This window comes from Ovis canadensis, chromosome 12 (genome assembly GCF_042477335.2).
Source record: "Ovis canadensis isolate MfBH-ARS-UI-01 breed Bighorn chromosome 12, ARS-UI_OviCan_v2, whole genome shotgun sequence".
Lineage (NCBI taxonomy): Eukaryota > Metazoa > Chordata > Mammalia > Artiodactyla > Bovidae > Ovis > Ovis canadensis.
In genome coordinates, this window is record NC_091256.1 from 16429882 (window position 1) to 16450061 (window position 20180).

The 20180-nt window shown below is 39.4% G+C and overlaps 1 protein-coding gene across 6 annotated transcripts in view; it reads left to right on the forward strand.

Annotated features, from left to right (window-relative positions):
- Window positions 1–349: 349 nt before the first annotated feature.
- Window positions 350–20180, forward strand: part of CR2 (complement C3d receptor 2) — a 47991-nt gene continuing 28160 nt past the window's right edge. For 2 of the 6 annotated variants that reach the window (XM_069545278.1, XM_069545279.1), the window contains exons 1-7: window positions 668–809; window positions 12175–12354; window positions 14393–14492; window positions 14897–14982; window positions 16450–16848; window positions 19116–19218; window positions 19832–19917. In XM_069545278.1, the coding sequence (XP_069401379.1) occupies window positions 752–809; window positions 12175–12354; window positions 14393–14492; window positions 14897–14982; window positions 16450–16848; window positions 19116–19218; window positions 19832–19917 (1012 nt within the window). In that variant the 5' untranslated portion in view covers window positions 668–751. Of the gene's footprint in view, window positions 810–12174; window positions 12355–14392; window positions 14493–14896; window positions 14983–16449; window positions 16849–18856; window positions 19034–19115; window positions 19219–19831; window positions 19918–20180 lie in introns of all 6 variants that reach the window. The other 4 variants (XM_069545275.2, XM_069545276.1, XM_069545281.1 and 1 more) reach the window with 4 other exon arrangements.

Consider the following 20180-nt stretch of genomic DNA (forward strand, 5'->3'; position numbering starts at 1 on the left):
AGAAAGAGGGAGAGCCAGAGAATGAAAAAGATAATATAGTAAAATGTTAACATTTGGATAATCTGAGTGATGGATATGTGGGGATCCTTTGTATTATTTTTGCAACTTTTCTGTCTCAGTTATTGCAAAATAAAAAGAAAAGGACATCAGAGGTGGTTTCTATTCCTTAGTTTCCTTTGTAAGTAAACGGTTTTCAAACGGAAGCTTGGAAACATGAATAACTTTTGAAATGAATTTAGCGAATCCAAACCAGAATTTTCAAGAGAGAGAAAGTGGGGAAAGGGGAAAGGGGAAAGGGAGAAGAGGGGAAGGGAGAGTGAGCAGAGGGAGGAGACGGGGGAGGAGAGGAGATGATAGAATAGGACAGGACAGAAGAGCATCATAGATTGTTCAGGGTAGTGCTATTTTGCTTCAGAGCCCGAGCGGCAAAAGTAGATGGACTGGGCTGCGCGTTCCAAAAAGTTGAGAAGCGACTGCACTGAAGACTGGAGTCTGAGCCAAACAGTGAATCAGAGTTTCTCCGCCCGCCGGCCCCGGGCCAACCCGCAGCTCCTTGTGCCACCCTCACGGTGCGGTCCCGCCCCCAGCAGCCTGCAGGTGTGCAATCAGGCTAGCACGTGGTGCCAGATACTACTTAAGGGCCCACCTTCCCCTGCTTGCAGCTGCCAGCTTCTCTAGCCCTGTCTTCCCGGAGCAGCTGGAGGCTCGCGGGTCTCAGAACGCATCCCGCCGCTGGGGCTGCAGCCGTGGCATGGGCGCCGCGGGCCCGATCTTGGTTTTCTTGACTCTTCTCGCGCCGGGGGTCCTCGGTGAGCTGGGAATGGGATCATGGAGGTAGGGACGCGTCTGGGACCGGGATGGCCTCTGTGCCATGATGCAAAGGAAGCAGTCAAACGTGACAAGGTGGGACAACCTTGCCTGCTTCTTGCTCGTTTGGGGCACCTCTCTTGGTCCTGAAGGTCTTCGCTCGCTGCTCCGGTGCTGGGGCCACCGGTATCGCTGGCTGCATGACGGAATGGCACTATGTGATCTGTCTAATGTGTCCTGTGGCGTGACGTGCCCGCCCTGTGCTCCCGGGGCCCCGAGCCGCCGGGACTCAGCATGTGCTCAGCGCTCTGGGTCCCACAGGTCTGCGAGCGCTAATGCCCAGACACTTATGCGAAACTTACTTGTGCTGAGTGCAGTTGCATGCTCCACTAGGCGCGGGAGTTTCTGCACACACTGAACGTTCCCCTGCCAATAAAAACAGCACAGCCTCCCGCTAGCTTCCCCCCAAAAGAATAATATATATATATATATATATATATATATATATATATATATATATATATATATATATATTTAATTTTGATTTGATATTGGTAGAGAGATCCTAAATGATAAACATCTGAAGCTACTTAGAAAAGCTGATATGTGAATAAAAACTGCAGTTCTTTGTGTTATTTATTGGCAAGGGCACCAGAAAGTGTCATTCAATTTTTATTATAATTTTCTTCCTCCAGACTGGCTTAATTTTAAATTGTAAATTAAATTGTATTGTAATTTAAGATTGGAGTCTCTTGGTAATAGGCTAGGTACAACTGTCTAATAATTTTCAGAGGACAGTGGATAAGAAATTTACTGTATACAGACCTCAATACCTACGTGACTTTTAGCAAGTCATTGAGTTCCCAAGCCTCAGTTTCTTCATCTTTAAAAGCAAGCTAGTGATAAGCAGCCCTACCCTTATTGGACTGCCTTGAATATCGAATGAAATTAGGCAAATGAAAGCTGGATGTTCAATGCTATTACTAAATGCCAGTAATAAGATAACTATCTGAATCTGTTTTGATGGAGTCAGCATTTAACCCTGACCACTGCCAGCTTGCTAGGGGATATTGCATTCTTTGGTTCTATTACAGTTTACTTTGTCAGCTTCCTGACATTCAACTTTTTCCTGACCCTTAATTGAACATTTCCCCAAACCGCTATCTTCATCCCTCTCTCTCCTACCTATTAACTCTCTTTGAACAGATGTACTTTCACAACTTTCTCTAACACATCTGTGTGGCATTGTTCCTGACCAGAATTTTTGCCAGTGTTCCATTCATTTATCTAAATTGCAGCGAGGATGTTATCAATTGAAAATCAACTTCTTTAGCAACCCTGTCAATTCATTGTTCCCCCAAGGATGCCAGAGCACCCCCTTCCAGTACCAGAGCAGGACTATCCTCTCCGTCACTTAACTCCAGACACACGAAAGGGAAGGTTTACTGAACTGCCAGCTGTCATAACTAACGTGCTTCTGCTGTTTGTCTTATCATTCTCACACCAATATTCCGATATTCTCATTATGATTACCTTTGTAACAACCTCCTCTCTTACAGGTTATTCTGATACCTGTCCAACCTTTCCAACCATGAAAACTAAAATTAAAATATCTTTTTCATTATTTCACTCCCTTTCTCAAAAATCTAAAAGGGCTTCCTACTGACTGTGGAATTAAGGTTAAATCTGATGTCTGCAGTCTTTCAAGCCTTCGGATCTCACTTAAACATACCCCTCCTGATTCCCCACCACTTCCTGCTCATCTTGCCTGACCATCACCCCATGATCTCTTGCTCATGCTCTGCCCATGCCCTCCTCCTGACTTTTGCTCCTACTATGTACCCTCCCCTGTCCATCCCTTGGCTCTTGGGCAGTTCCTGCCTCTGAGCATGCTTAAGAAACTCTTGACATTCCTTTTTCAAAAAGTATGCATACATGTATTTTTCCAGTTTTATTGAAAAATAACTGATATACATCACTAAGTTTAAGGTGTACAGCATGATGGTTTGATTTGCACATACTGTAGAATGATTACCATAGTAAGTTTAGTTAACATCCATTTAGTTAACACAACATAGAAAGAAAAGAAAAAAAAAATGTCTCCTTGTGATGAGAACTTAGGACATACTCTATTAACAATTTTCGCACACATCATAAAACCATGTTAATTATAGTTATCATGTTGTACATTACATTGCTATACTTATTTTTCATATAACTGGAAATTTAAAACTTTTGATCATCTTCCTCCAATTCTCCCCCCATGCTTTGTCTTCAGTAACTGTAAATCAGATCTCTTTTTTCTATGAGTTTGGTATTTTTGTTTTTAGATCCCACATATAAGTGAAATCATACATTATTTGTATGCCTCTGATGTGTTCACTCAGTATAATGCCTTCAAATATCATCCATGTTGTGAATGGTAGGATTTCCTTGCTTTTTAATGGCTGAATAATATTCCATTGTATATATTCATCCACAGCTTCTTCGTTCATTCATCTGTTGATGGAAACTAGGTTATTTCCATGTGTTGGCTATTTTACATGTATAAATAATGTGAACATGGGGGCACAGATATCTTTTCAAGTTAATGTTTTCATTTTCTTTGTATATATCCCTAGAAATGTAATTGTTGAATCATATGGTAGTTCTATTGTTAATTTTTTGAGGAATTATGGTACCTTTTTATAATACAGGTTTCTGGGTTCCACCTTACCTTCCAGAGAAATGTTTTGGAGTTGGCCTAGGAATCCAAGATCTAACAAGCATTCTGAAAAATTCTGAAGCAAGTGTCTTAAAGACCAAATTTCCTGCTCAGAGTGGTTTTGTTTTTCTCCTTTTGCCTATTTGCATAAACCAATTCAAATTTCTTATACTCTTAAATTTCACTCTTACCTTGACTGACAGCCTTACCTCATCCAACACTAAGGAAACAAAATCATTAAGAGAAATTCCTCTATTTTCCAATCATTTACCTCTGTCTGAAATCAGATCCTTTTCTCTCCTCTGCTTAAAACCTGCCAAGGGTTTCCCATCCCAATGAGACAAAATCCATGCTCCTTAAACTCAATGCCAAGCCTCTGCCTCTCTCTGAAATTGTCTATATTCCTCACTCACCAGCTCTGTTCCAGCCACGCTGACCTTCTTTCTGTTCCTTAATTGGAATCACACTTGTTTAGTTATTGCTCTAGTTTTCCTCTGTTAGATACTTGTCTATAGGTCACCCCTTACCTGTCTCCTCAAGATTCAGGTCTCAGCCCCACTGTTATTCTTCTCTGACTCTCTGACTCCTACCTGAAGTAGCTCCTGCCCCAAGTCACTCTCTCACATAACCATGTTCTTTTTTCCACACAGCACCTATCATCATATAAAACCTCCTAATTTATTTACTTGTTTGTTCCCTTACCAGGCCATGAGAGCAAGGCCTTTATCTGTCTTATTGCCTGATGAATCCCCAGCATTTGTACATATCTAGGAATTCAGTAAGAAAGTTCCATTTTCTTCTATAACAATGAAAGAAGTATCCTTCCTCCTGACAGAAGTCAGATCCTCTTTCTGTATTCATGATCACAATCCATCCTGTCTTTCCCATGCAAAGACTTCACCTCTGCAGATATCCCCTGTCTTGTCTCATCCATTTGTATCTCTCCCTTGGATGATCCCCACCAGCAGTTAAATATGCCCCAGGGCATCCTTTCTTTGGTTGCGGGAAGAAGCTTCTCATGATCCAGTGGCGTTCCACTTTTTTGTCCTTTTTCTCGTCTTTCTCAGCAAAACTTCTCATTGACTACTTTCTCACACTTATTTTTGTCATTAATCCTCCCCAGACAGGATTCTTTCTATACTATTGTCTTGAAGCTATTCTCATCAAGGTCAGTACTGACCTTCTGCTAACAAATCCAATGGTCATTTTTCTGTCTTTACCTTTCTCAGTCTTTCAGCAAAAGCTGACTGACTTCTTCCTCTTGAAACAGTTTTCATTATCATCTTCCAAAACAAGACATTCTTACCTATTTGCTCCTATTTTTACCTATTTTCTCCTATTTTTACCTATTTTCTCTGGTTACCTTTCGTCTCTTTTGCCCTATCTCTAATATTTTTAGAGGGTCTTAGGGTTCAGTCCTGGGCCTCTTCTGTTTTCCTGCATACTTTCTTCCTAAGGGAGCTCTCCAGTCTCATGACTTTAAATACTATTTATATGTTGGTGACTCATATGTATTATCTGTAGCCCTGAGCTCTCTCCTGAGAGGCAAATTTGCGCATGCAATTGCATTTACATCTTTATGTCCACTGAGTACGTTAAATGCACCAAGTCTAAAGTGGAACCAATTCTATACATTCCCCACAACACACACATGAGCGCGCGGGCACACACACACACACACACACACACACACACACAGGTCCATTCCAATCTCAACACATTGTATTACCATCAACCAAGTAGCTCAAATCAAAAGCTTAAAAGCCATTTATTAGGTTTTTCCTGGTGGTCCAGTGGTTAAAACTCTGTGTTCCCAACGCAGGGGGCTTTGGTTTGATACCTGGTCAGGGAACTAGATCCCACATGCATCAAATAAGTCCCAGTGTAGTCAAATAAATGAATAAATAAAGTAAATTTTGTTTAAAAAAGCCTGGAGCCATTACTGAATACTCCCATTCCCTTAACCCCACATCTAGTACAATAGAGTCCTACCAATTTTATTTCTATAATATATTCCTAGTTTATCTGTTTCTCTTACTGTCTCCTTGTATCTAAGCTTTATTTTATTTGGTCCAGTCTACTTCAATAGCCTCCAGACTGCACTCCCTACTTCTGAAAGTAAAAGTCCAGTCCATTCTCCATCCAATTACCAGACTATTCTTTTTAAAAGTTAAACTAGATCACGTGACTCTCTTGCTTGAACTCTCCAATGACATCCACCCAAAAGAACATGGTGACATCCTACTGTAGACTAAGAAGCCCTGTGCAATTCTTTCTGCTGGGCTTTCTAGCTTCATCCCATTCCACTCTGATCACCAAATTCCAGCCACACTTGCCTTTTGTCTTTGTGACCCCATGGACTATAGCCCACCAGTCTCCTCTGTCCATCAGAATTCTCCAGGCAGGAATACTGGAGTGGGTAGCCATGTCCTGGGATCTTATCAACCCTAAGATCGAACCCAGGTCTCCCACATTGCAGGCAGATTCTTTACCATCTGAGCTACCAGGGAAGCCCTAGTCTATCCCTAAGGCATAGCAAATCCATCCCTGATCTTAGGCTTCTGCCTAAAATGCTTTTACCCAGCACTTTACCTTGCTGACACCTTCTTATCCTTCAGTCATAACTCCAATGTCTATTCTCATAGGTCTTCCTTAATCATCATAACTGAAGTTGTATGCCATCCTGTCTCCTTTTCCCAGTCCATTACATTTTGATACATAATTCTGTTTATTTCCTTTATATATCATCTATTCATTTATAGTCTATCTCCCTCTATTTTAATATAAATTCCATGAAGGTGAGAACCTTGTGTCTAATGTTCACTGATGCATAGTCTGTGTTTAAGACAGTATCTTGGTTAATATGCACACTGGTCATTCAAAAATTATCAAATAGTGAGGAAACCCAGTGTTTTGATATTTTATCATAATAATTCTCATTATCTATAATATTTTCTCTTCCTACCTGCTATCTGTCTTAAATTTCAGGTTTATTTTTATTATCCTATATATTTGTTCCTTATTCATTTCAAATGGACTTCTAAGCCAGTTCAGGTAAATCTCCTTAAACACAAATAAAGAATTAAATATATTTTTGGTCTCTAGAAACTCCTTTGCATACTTAGTTTTAGCATGGTTTATGTGATGTATATGTCAATATCTTCTATTTTAGATCCTGTCATTATTTATACTGATGTTTAGTCCATATTTTAAAAAGATGTGAAGAGGATCCAACTTAAGAAAAATAATGTTATTTAATGGTTTATAGATAACATTCCCTTTTCTTATGTGGAAAACAGAATTTTGGAATTTCTGTCCTCTGACCTGGGATTTTGATAATTTCATTACTAATAAAAGCTGAAAAGTGAAAATGTTAGTTGCTCAGTCAAGTGTGACTCTTTGTAACCCCATAGACTGTAGCACCCAGACCCCTCTGTCCATGGAATTTTTCAGGCAAGAATACTGGAGTGGGCTGCCATTCCTTTCTCCAGGGGATCTCCCCTACCCAAGGATAGACCTTAGGTCTCCTGCATTGCAGGCAGATTCTTTACCATTTGAGCCACAAAGGAAGCCCTACTAATAAGAGTTGGTGTCCCCCAAAAGAGAAAATTCCTAAGTCTCTTTGAAGATAAGAATTTCCTAATATTTCTCATCCAGAAAGTGTGATTCATACTTAATTCACCCCAAATATCATGTTATAAAGTAACTTATACATTTTGCTTCTCCAAGATCTTGGTTGCATCTTAGTCCATGTCATCACTACTGAATAAATCTTGTAAATTCAGACAGCTTTTCAGCTTTTGGAATTATTTAGGGTTGTTCTTATTCACATTGGATATGTATAGGTTAAATCATTTGATTAGGGTGAATTGATACAAATAATGACAGGGTCGTGAAGTTGGTATTCACTGAGGTCAAATCCTGACTTTCCCCATAGAGTCTTGCTGTTTTGCAAAAGTATGTGCTTGAAGACATTTGTAGGTGTTAATGGAGGAAAACAGAGGAATTGAGAAAAGAAACAGGAGACCTACAGTGTGACATGAGTCCCAACACTAAAGGCTATTCTTAGGTCCTGTCGACTAGTTCAATCACTCAGTTGTGTCTGACTCTTTTGTGACCCCATGGACTGCAGCATGTCAATCTTCACTGTCCATTATCAACTCCCAGGGCTTGCTCAAACTCATGCCCACTGTGTTGGTGATGCCATGCAACCATCTCATCCTCTGTTATCTGCTTCTCTTCCTGTCTTCAATCTTCCTTAGCACCAGGGTCTTTTCCAAAGAGTTGGTTCTTCCTGTCAGTTAGCCAAAGTATTGGAGCTTCAGCTTCAGCATCAGTCCTTCCAATGAATATTCAGGACTCATTTCCTTTAGGATGGACTGGTTGGATCTCCTTGCAGTCCAAAGGATTCTCAAGTGTTTTTGACAACACCACAGTTCAAAAGCATCAATTCTTCAGTGCTCAGCTTTCTTTATAGTCCAATTCTCACATCCTCACATAAATACTGGGAAAACCATAGCTTTGACTATACAGAACTTTGTCAGCAAAGTAATGTCTCTGCTTTTTAATATGCTGTCTAGGTTAGTCATAGCTTTTCTTATAAGGAACAAGCGTCTTTTAATTTCATGGCTGCAGTCATCATCTGCAGTGATTTTGGAGCCCAAGAAAATAAAGTCTCTCACTGTTTCCATTGTTTCTGCATCTATTTGCCATGAAATGATGGGACCAGATGCCATTATCTTCATTTTTTGAATGTTGAGCTTTAAGCCAGCTTTTTCACTCTCGTCTTTCACTTTTATCAAGAGGCTTTTTAGTTCCTCTTCACTTTCTGCCATAAGAGTGGTGTCATCTGCATTCCTGAAGTTATTGATATTTCTCCCAGCAATCTTGATTCCATCTTGTGCTTCATCCAGCCCAGCATTTTCATGATGAACTCTGAATATAAGTTAAATAGGCAGGGTAACATTATACAGCATTGACATACTCCTTTCCCAGTTTGGAACCAGTCTGTTGTTCCATGTCCTGTTCTAACTGCTGCTTCTTGACCTGCATACAGATTTCTCAGGAGACAGGTAAGGTGGTCTGGGATTCCAATTTCTTTAAGAATTTTCCAAAGTTTGTTATGATCCACACAGTCAAAGGCTTTGGCATAGTCAATAAAGAAAAAGTAGATGTTTTATTGGAACTCTCTTGCTTTTTCTATGTTCCAATGGATGTTGGCAATTTGATCTCTTGTTCCCTTGCCTCATAAATCCAGCTTGAATATTTGGAAATTCTTAGTTCAGGTACTGTTGAAGCCTGGCTTGGAGAATTTTGAGCATTACATTGCTAGGGTGTGAGATGAATGCAACTGTGCAGTAGTTTGAGCCTACTTTGGCATTGCCTTTTTTGGGGATTGGAATGAAAACTGACCTTTCCCAGTCCTGTGGCCACTGCTGAGTTTTCCAAATTTGCTGGCATATTGAGTGCAGCACTTTCACAGCATCATCTTTTAGGACTTGAGACAGCTCATCTGAAATTCCATCACCTCCACTAGCTTTGTTCATAGTGATGCTTCCTAAGGCCCACTTGACTTCACATTCCAGGATGTCTGTCTCTAGGTGAGTGATCACACCATTGTGGTTATCTGGGTCATTAAGATCTTTTTTTGTGTAGTTCTTCCTTGTATTCTTGCCACCTCTTCTTAATATCTTCTGCTTCTGTTAGGTCGATACCATTTCTGTCCTTTATTTTGCCCAATTTTGCATGAAATTTTCCCTCAGTATCTCTCGTTTTCTTGAAGCAACATCTACTCTTCTCATTCTGGTGTTTTCCTCTATTTCTTTGCATCAATTGCTAAGGAAGGCTTTCGTATCTCTCCTTGGTATTCTTTGAAACTCTGCATTCAGATGAGTATATCTTTCCTTTTCTCCCTTGTTTTTCACTTTTTTTTCTTTTCTCAGCTATTTGTAAGGCCCCCTCAGGCAATCATTTTGCTTTTTTGCATTTCTTTTTCTTGGAGATGGTCTTGATCATTGCCTCCTGTACAATGTCACAAACCTCTGTCCATAGTTCTTCAGGGATTCTATCACATCTAATCCTTTGAGTATATTTGTCACCTCTACTGTGTAATCATAAGGGGTTTGATTTAAGTCATACCTGAATGGTCTAGTGGTTTTCCCTACTTTCTTCAATTTAAGTCTGATTTTTGCAATAAGGAGTTCATGATCTGAGCCACAATCAGCTCCCGGTCTTGTTTTTGCTGAGGGTATAGAACTTCTCCATTTGAGATGCAAAGAGTATAATCAATCTGATTTCAACATTGACCATCTGATGATGTCTGTGTGTAGTACCATCTCTTGTACTGTTGGAAGAGGGTGTTTGCTATGACCAGTGCATTCTCTTGGCAAAACTCTGTTAGCCTTTGCCCTTTCATTTTGTACTCCAAGGCTAAATTTGCCTGTTACTCCAGGTATCTCTTGACTTCCTACTTTTGCATTCCAGTCCCCTATTGTGAAAAGGACATCTTTTTTTGGTATTAGTTCTGGAAGGTCTTGTAGGTCATCATAGAACCGTTCCACTTCAGCTTCTTTGGCATTGTGGTTGGGGATTACTTGAATTACTGTGGTACTGAATGGTTTGCCTTGGAAATGAACAGAGACCATTCTGTCATTTTTGAGAATGCACCCAAGTACTGCATTTCAGACTGTTATGTTGACTATGAGGGCGACTCCATGTCTTCTAAGGGATTCTTGCCCACAGTAGTAAATATAATGGTTATCTGAATTAAATTCTCTCATTCCAGGCCATTTTATTTCACTGATTTTTATTTTTTATTTTTATTATTATTATTTTTTTTGCTTATTACCTGATTTATTAGAGATCTCTTCAACGTAAAAAGGGCAGGTGGGGTGGTGGGGCTGGGGTGGGGAGGATCTGGGGCTGCATACGAGTGTTATGGGGCCAGCAGTGGCTGTGGTCACAGAGGCGCCCACGGCTCTGGGTTTCAGCGGGCTGGCGTCCTGCGCCCGAGGAGGCTGAGCCCCAGATTGTCACACACCAGACCACGGGGGCTGAGCACATGGGAACCCCATATTTCACTGATTTTTAAAATGTCGATGTTCACTCTTGCCACATCCTGTTTGATAACTTCCAATTTTTCTTAATTCCAGGTTCCTGTGCAATATTGTTCTTTTACAGCATCAGACTTTATTTTCATCACCAGTCACATCCCCAACTAGGTGGTCCTTTAGCTTTGACTCAGTCTCTTCATTCTTTTTGGAGTTATTTCTCCACTCTTCTCCAGTAGCATATCGGGCACCTACTGACCTTGGGATTTCAGCTTTCACTGTCTTATCTTTTTGCCTTTTCATACTCTTTATGGAATTCTCAAGGCAAGAATACTGAAGTGGTTTGCCATTCCCTTTTCCAGTGGACAACGTTTTGTAAGAACTCTCCCTATCCCCTACACAGTATGGCTCATAGTTTCCTTGAGTTAGACAAGGTTGTGGTCCATGTGAACAGCTTGGTTAGTTTTCTGTGGTTGTGGTTTTCATTCTCTCTGCCCTCTGAGGGATAAGGATAAGAGGCTTATGGAAGCTTCCTGATGGGGGAGACTGACTGTGGGGGAAACTGGGTCTTGTTCTGGGTCTTGTTCTGATGGGTGGGCCCATGCTCAGTAAATCTTTAATCCAATTGTCTGTGCATGGGCGGGGCTGTGTTCCCTCCTTGTGGTTTGGCCTGTGCCTCCACTCCTGTCTGTATAACTCCACCAATAGAAGTGTTGGCTACAAAAAGGCTGGATCCAGCTATAACCTTGGGAGGTCTGTGTTTCCCTTTGTGTCAGTTAGTCCACGTTTGTTCTTTGACTTGCACCTGTAACTGTTTCAGATTTGTTTGAAAAGGGAGATTTATAGATTTGATATTCAAATATACCATCATTCTGGAGTTGAAACTTGAACTGTCTTTCATATCTAGAAAAATTCTTTTCAACATACATTCTTAAGCATCAGGGCATTACAGTTTTTTTTCTCATCTCCTAGAATAAGACTTGTTTCTTTTTCATCATCATAATCACAATTACTTCAAGTCACAGGGACATATCTTGAAACAACTATCTCCTTTTATCTGGTACCCATCAGAAAGTATTTACTAAATGCTTTTGGGGGCATATTACTCCATTAGGTTAATGGAAAAAAATAATGAAGAATAAACAACAATCCTATTTTCTCCTTTCTAGGACCTAAAGATTTAAAGACTAAAATAGGAATGTTAATTCATAAAAGTAATTTTGGAGGTTCTTTCATGAGATGAGCTCACAAGATCTGATATACTTGATATACTTGTTTCCTGTGATATTGCAGAAAAGTTATTATACCATTTTAGTTTTTATTTATGAGATTTTGTAAAGGTGGAACTTCAGGGTCTTTATGGAATTTTATTAAAAATTATTTTATCCAGTTCTTTTTCTGAAGTCTGTCATAAAAAGTCTTTGAACTCCTGAGTTTGTTTCTCTGTATATGCATTCATACTATAAGATATATTTTCTTTGACCCCCCCCATATCTACATATTAGATTTAATTTTTAAAGATCAAATTTGTCATTGTAACTGGTGACCGTACAGAAGCACAGTAGAGATTTTAGCCTCTCTTAGTTTTGATATTCCTGTGATCTTTGTCTCTAGGTCAGTGTAAATTCCTGCCAAGGTATCCTTTTGCTAAGCCTAAAATTCAGAGTGATCAGTCTGAGTTTGCTGTTGGCAAAACTTGGGAATATGAGTGCCTTCCTGGGTATTTCAAGAAGTCATTCACTGTCACCTGCCTAAAGACCTCCCAGTGGTCAAATGCTCAGCAATTCTGTAAACGTGAGTAATCTGTAATAGAAGAATCTTTGAGTCTATAGCATGTCTCTATGGGCTAACCTGTAATTTTTGAGATAAAAGATAAGAAAATTAGTCAGTAATCTCAAATGAATGAGTTCCTAGGTTCTCCATGTTTTCTTTTACTCTTAAGGGTATTAGTTATCGGGTATTGGAGTTAAATCATCACAGCTGTCCAACTCTGTTTATCCTATAATCTCCATGACTTTGTTGTATGGTCTCTGTACTGTGTTACAGTGATCTTAAAAATTAGTATATTAGCATATACTAAAGAAATAAAGAAAGTTGCTCAGTTGTGTCTGACTCTTTGTGACCCCATGGACTATAGCCTACCAGGCTTTTCCAGGCAAGAATATTGGAGTGGGTTGCCATTTCCTTCTCCAGGAGATCTTCCCGACCCAGGGATTGAACCTGAGTCTCCCGCATTGTAGGCAGATGCTTTACCATCTGAGCCACCAGGGAAGTCAGTATATACTAATATATATATATATATATATATATATATATGTTAATATATATATATATAATGTATACACTAATTCTAATATTAATTTCACCTCAATCTTACCCAATTCAAGAAATATATTTGAGTAATCAAGAATATATTTGAGTAATCACTAGGTATAAAGCATTAAGTAATCAAGAATATATGTGAGTAATAACTAGGTATAAAGCATTAAGCTAGATGGTGGGGTTGGGGAGATATATATAAATTAATCTGCTAGTCTCTGTCTTTGGGGAACTCCTATACTATTTGTAGAGACTGGCTTTTAAGCAAACAGTGTGCTATGGTCTATTTTTTTATATTTATAGAGATAAAATTATATGACATCACAGAGAAGTAAATAGGTGCTATCTAGGAGAACAGGGACATCTGGGTATTACTGACAGAGAAAACCGCATATGTCAACATATAAAGATATGGAAGAACATGATGTCTTTGAAAAATAGAAAGTAGAAAAAAATATTGTGGTTGGAACACAAGGTTCGTGGTGAGAAACAGTAAATGATGAGGACTGGAACTTAACTGTGGTGGGCCATACATTTTTTTTCCAATGAACATTGGTAAGTTTTTTAATGTGGGGAGTGGCATGACCGCATTTGTGATTCTGAATGATAATGTGTGTAGTGGCATAAAATATGTACTGGACCAGTGGCAACCAATATTAGAAAGGTAAATTTTATTACTCAGTGATTTAATGAGAGATTTTAGTAGTAGCAAAATAGTTGGTTTGGAGAGAGATATCTGGAATCTAGTCATGAAAACTTGATGATCAATTGAATTAAGGACAGGTGGTAAATAATGAGCTACAGAAAGGAAATGATAATTTTTTTTTTTTTTAAAGCCACAAGACTTGCTAGATGTTGCCATCCACTGAGAGTATAAAAGGGGGGAGTAGAGACTATAAATTACAGTACCTGGTGGCTCAGAGGGTAAAGCATCTGCCTGCAATGCAGGAGACCTTGTTTGATCCCTGGGTCAGGAAGATCCCCTGGAGAAGGAAATGGCAACCCACTCCAGTACTCTTGCCTGGAAAATCCCATGGACAGAGAAGCCTGGTAGACTACAGTCCATGGGATCACAAAGAGCCGGGACTCTGATGCTGGGAGGAATTGGGGGCAGGAGGAGAAGTGGACGACAGAGGATGAGATGGCTGGATGGCATCACGGACTTGATGGGCATGAGTCTGAGTGAACTCCGGGAGTTGGTGATAGACAGGGAGGCCTGGCGTGCTGCGATTCATGGGGTCGCAAAGAGTCAGACACGACTGAGCGACTGAACTGAACTGAGAGACTATAAATTATGGTTGACCACAAATAGTATTTTCATCCATGCTTAGAAATATAGACTACATGTTTTAATAAATAGTGTTATGGAGTTGAAAGTTTTCTAAATGTCCAAAATTTCTTTGCATAAGCATGGGTAGGCTACTCAGCAAGTCCAATCACATTAAATAAAAGAAAAAAATTCCCAAAATCCCAATCCCAATTTTTTTTTTTTCTGTTTTGTTCTCCCTTGTAGGTAAATCATGTACAGTTCCTAAAGAACTCCTCCATGGCTCTGTTCACACCCCTCAGGGTATCGTGTTTGGGGCAACAATTACATTTTCTTGTGACAAAGGGTGAGTTGGCAGGAGACATATACAGAGTACATGTATATTAGAAAAGTAGTTTAAATGGAAAAAAAAAAAGATATGAGTAATTGCCACCCACCCTTGAAAATAGATAAATAAAAAGAGAATCACCTCTTTGAGAGGTGAGAACTGTTTAGGATGACCCACTAGAGAGGATCCCTAGAAGAGAAAAAATTTGCACTACTCCTCTTCCAATTTTAAATCTTCAGTGTTAGTGACCAGGAGATCAAATTTCATTTGTCTTTAGATCGTTGAATCTTATGTATGTGTCCATAGTCTTTCACCATTACTTTCACTGTGATATTCTATTCTTTGCCGTGCTTTCAGTGGAAAAAGATCTAATCTTTTCTAATGTTCAGCTGGGAGATGATCACTCATCTCTTTATCTTTAGATATCGACTCATTGGTGACTTATCTGCTATGTGTACTATCTCAGACAATACGGTAACCTGGGATAAGGACCTACCCCTTTGTGAATGTGAGTAGAATTTTCCTTCTTGAGGGAACGTGAGCATCTACACATCAAAATAAGTACCCAGGAAGGTTACACTTGTTTTGAGCAGATCTGGACACAAATCTGTGATTTATTTTCTTTCATGCCCCTGATCCCACTACCCTTTCTTTTGCTTACTGTACCTTGATGGTAAGTTAGTTCACAGTGAATAACTGCTCAAGTCTAAAATATGCCACAAGACTCCACACTGCCAGCTTAAAGCTATGCAGAATGTATCTCACTCTAAGTACCTTTTGTAAGAGTTTATCTGTACTCTGGGGGTGAGGACTGGTGACTAAGTCATATTTAGGGGGTTTTATTAAGCCAGTTCCATGTATCTTCCTACCTTGATACTTTCCATTTAGAACCATCTTTGAGATGAGCTTACAGAATTTCAGCAACATGGGTTAATTGTAGGTGAAGTGGAAATTTGTTTTGCAAGAGTTAAGACAAAATTCCCAGAAGATATAACATTTATTTTTAAATTTCTTTTCTTTTAATTTTAATTGGAGTCTAATCACTTTACAATATTGTGGTGGTTTTTGCCATCCATTGACATGAATCAGCCATAGGCATACATGTATTCCCCATCCTGAACCTCCTCCGACCTCCCTCCCCATCCTATCCCTCAGGGTCATCCCAGTGCACTAGCCCCAAGCACCCTGTCTCATGCATCAAACCTGGACTGGCAATGTGTTTCGCATATAACAATATACGTTTCAATGCTATTCTCTCAAATCATCCCACCCTCGCCTTCTCCCACAGATTTCAAAAGACTGTTCTATACATCTGTGTCTCTTTTGCTGTCCCACATATAGGGTCATCGTTACCATCTTCCTAAATTCCATATATATGCATTAGTATGCTGTATTGGTGTTTTTCTTTCTGGCTTACTTCACTCCGTATAATAGGCTCTAGTTTCATCCACCTCATTAGAACTAATTCAAATGCATTCTTTTTAATGGCTGAGTAATACTCCATTGTGTATATGTACCACAGCTTTCTTATCCATTCATCTGCCAGTGGACATCTAGGTTGCTTCCGTGTCCTGGCTATTATAAACAGTGCTGAGATGAACATTGGGGTACACATGTGTCTTTCAATTCTGCTTTCCTCCATGTGTATGCCCAGCAGTGGGATTTCTGGGTCATATCCAGTTCTATTTCCAGTTTTTTAAGGAATCTCCACACTGTTCTCCATAGTGGCTGTACTAGTTTGCATTCCCACCAGCAGTATGTGAGGGTTCCCTTTTCTCTGCACCCTCTCCAGCATTTATTGTTTGTAGACTGTTTGATAGCAGCCATTCTGACTGGTGTGAGATGGTACCTCATTGTGGTTTTGATTTGCATTTCTCTGATAATGAGTGATGTTGAGCATCTTTTCATGTGTTTGTTACAGAAGATATAACATTTTAATGCCTTCTCTCTTTTCCTACCTACCACACCACCAAAGCTATTCCTTGTGAGCCACCCCCAACCATCTCTAATGGAGACTTTCACGGCAGCAATAGAGAATACTTTCACTATGGAATGGTGGTTACTTATCAGTGCCATGTTGGACAGAATGGGAAAAAGCTGTTTGACCTCTTGGGTGAGAAGTCAATATATTGCACCAGCAAAGACAATCAAGTTGGCCTCTGGAACAGCCCTCCCCCTCAATGTATTCCTGTAGTCAAATGCCCATTTCCAGAAGTTGAAAATGGAGTTGTGGAATCTGGATTTAGGCTTTCATTTTCCTTAAATGATTCTGTGATGTTTAAGTGTAAGCCTGGCTTTACCATGAAAGGCAGCAACACAGTATGGTGCCAACCAAACAGCAAATGGAATCCTCCACTGCCAAAGTGCTTCAAGGGTGAGTTGGGTTGCAACTTTGGGAATCTAGAAATAAAATGAGATTTTGGGAGAGATGTAGGATACCTATGAGAAGAGGATGATAAAGGCAGTGTATGTTGTTGGATATCCTGGTTAAAGAATTTAAAAGTAGCTAGGCAAAGATTCATAAATTTTCTAAAATATATTTATTACAATACTACATACATATAGGTATACAACAGCTTTTCTACTATGCTTGGTAAAGGCTTGAGAAAGAACAGCAGCAATCACAACAAAAAAGAGATGGAGAAATGGAAAACCATACACTAAGTGAAATGGGAGCGCTGAATATGAAATAGAAAAGGTGCAACAAACTAGATAAAAGTAAGAGCTCATCATATAGTCCAGTTGTTTTTAAACATATCTGCTCATTAGAAACACAATAAATAAATTTATATTAAAAAAAAAAGAAACACACCTGGAGCTCTGGAGAGAAAAGTAGCAATACCTGGACATTTTTATTTTTCAAAAAAAAAAATTCCAAAATAATTCTGCTATGTATCTGGATTTTAAAAAGTAAATTCAAGTTTTTCTATTAAATAGTAGTTTTAGTGATATAGAATTCTGTTATTTTCTGTTGACCAATCATGATACAGTGGTATTAAGTGAATAATAGTTGCATAATCACAATAGTAAAAGATGTTTATCAGTTTTCACAATCAATAGCTAGACAAAAATTTAAAGATAATTGTAATTTTATAATGGAAACATGATTAACCTAACAATATAAAATAATTACATATGATTTGGGGGCTTAAATAGGATGATGTGGTAAGTGGGAAAAAAAGAATTTAAAAGTAAACTTTGAAAGTAGTATCTAAATGTTGAAGAGATGAGAAATTTACTATATTCTTGGACAGAGCTAGATATACATTAATTTAGGGGTGTTGGAGAAGACTCCTGAGAGTCCCTGGACTGCAAAGAGATCCAACCAGTCCATTCTAAAGGAGATCAACCCTAGGTGTTCTTTGGAAGGAATGATGCTGAAGCTGAAAGTCCAGGACTTTGGCCACCTCATGCAAAGAGTTGACTCATTGGAAAGACTCTGATGCTGGGAGGGATTGGGGGCAGGAGGAGGAGGGGATAATGGAGGATGAGATGGCTGGATGGCATCACCAACTCGATGGATGTGAGTTTGAGTGCACTCCGGGAGTTGGTGATGGACAGGGAGGCCTGGCATGCTGCAATTCATGGGATCGCAAAGAGTCGGACATGACTGTGCGACTGAGATGAACTGAACTGAACTGAGGGGAAATCAGAAGATGCTTAGAAAAGAAAAAAAGCAGATAGTACCAGAGCCAATGATCAGAGATTTTTATATGATTAAAATTGTATGTAGTTAGATTTTATTTAAATGAGGATAAAATAAACTCTTTAATCCCATTAGCCAGGCCAGTGGGGAATTGACTGATCAGAATTTGATTCAAATTACTATAAACTTTATACATTCTCCTATTGAAAAATGTAGCCTTTATGGAATAAGGTTAGAATTAAGATTGAGTCACTCCCCCCATTTCCCCTCTTTCCCCTACTTTTACTGAGAAATGCCCAACTTAGTAGAAACCTGGCACCACTGGGAGTTCCTTCCCCAAGACTTGGACGCTTCATCAGTGGTGTGGGGACCAGGAAGAAAGGGGAGATTTTGGTGTTTAAAAAAAAAAAAAGGCATTATGATAGTTTGATTCCCTTGGCTACAGTATTAGTGAGAGGACATCCATTTAAATAAAACAGGAAAATGATGAGGAGGGGTCATATTTCCTGGTATAGGTCGAGCTACAGAGGAGATAGATGCAAAGTTCATCATGTCTAAAATATGTAGCATATAGCAGCCCCACTCTGTCTCACCCAAAAGAGTGTCTGCCTTACACTTAGGAGGGCTGACGTGACCACCTTCATCCAATTCCTGCCAACCCTAAATTGGCTTAGGCTGTAGAGAAGAAAGTTGTTATTTTAGAAATAACAGGCCTCTGGTCCTGTTCTCTTCTCAGGGTGTCTACCACCTCCACATACCCACCATGGTAATTATAACCAATTGGATGAGGAATTCTTTGCAGTTGGACAGGAAGTGTTCTACAGCTGTGAGCCTGGCTACACTCTCATTGGAACTAACCCTATACAGTGTACATCCTTGGGAACGTGGAGCCATCTAGCACCCAAATGTGAAGGTGCAGAAAGGTCTATTTCATCTCAAGGAAACTCAGTTGTTTCCTGACTCTTCACGTGCCAGCCTTGTTTCTTTTTTCCTAGTGAAATCATGTGATGACATTCCAAACCAACTTCTCAATGGTCGTGTGATAGCTCCTCCTAATCTCCAGCTTGGGGCAGAGGTTTCATTTGTTTGTAATAAAGGGTGAGTGCAAAGTGATCCATAGCTAGTCATTGCAAAGTCTGATCTTTAAAGACAGTTACATTTCTTTGCCTCCGATTTTCTCTCTCCTTTTCTTTACCTTTTATGATTAAGAATTCTGTTATTAAAAGAATCCCATTTATTTTCTCCAAATGTGTGCATGGTCAGCCAAAGTTGGGAATTGTCCTCTCATCATTTGCAAAAGCAAAGATTAGGCTCAGAAGTTAAGGTTTCTTTTATGGAGACTGAATGGATGTTGAGGGTTCAGTAAGAGGGACTCTTTGAAGTGAGCTTAGGAAACAAAGTCTTTGATGTTTTCTTCACTAGGAACTAAGGTTTTTTCCTTCTAATGGTCAAGAAAATCTTAACATTTGGATGCTGAAGATTAAAGCAAGAACTCAAGAAAAGAACAGACCATGAGGACTGTTTGCTCTGTGTTTTTAGCTGGTCTGAAGTCTTCACATAACTTAGCTTATTCGCAATCTTGGACTTTTTCCTTAAGGAAAATTCTTAAGAAAATAGACCCCGTACCACATTCTTGAATGAAGTGTTTAGTTTCCATGTAACGGAGAATTGGTTTGTTCTGGTGATAATTTGCTGCCCCTTATTGTTTAAGGTACCGTTTAAATGGCCAGTCTTCTAGTCAGTGTGTCTCAGAAGGAATGAGAGTACTATGGAGTAATAAGTTTCCTGTCTGTGAACGTGAGTAGAAAGCAAACATAATCAAGTATGGATTGTGCCTCTTGATTTTTGGTGGGTTCTCATGCATTTATCAATTATAAAATCTATCAACATGTATGCTTTGAACATATATATGCCACTCTTCTGTATGTTTTAGAATGCAGGCCAAAACTAACTTTATTCAATTGACTACAAATGGTGTTGAGTATTCTATGTGTATAAGGATAAAGGCTCTCAAAAGTTACTGCAGCTGAAAATGAATAGCACTGATGCACTGACATGGT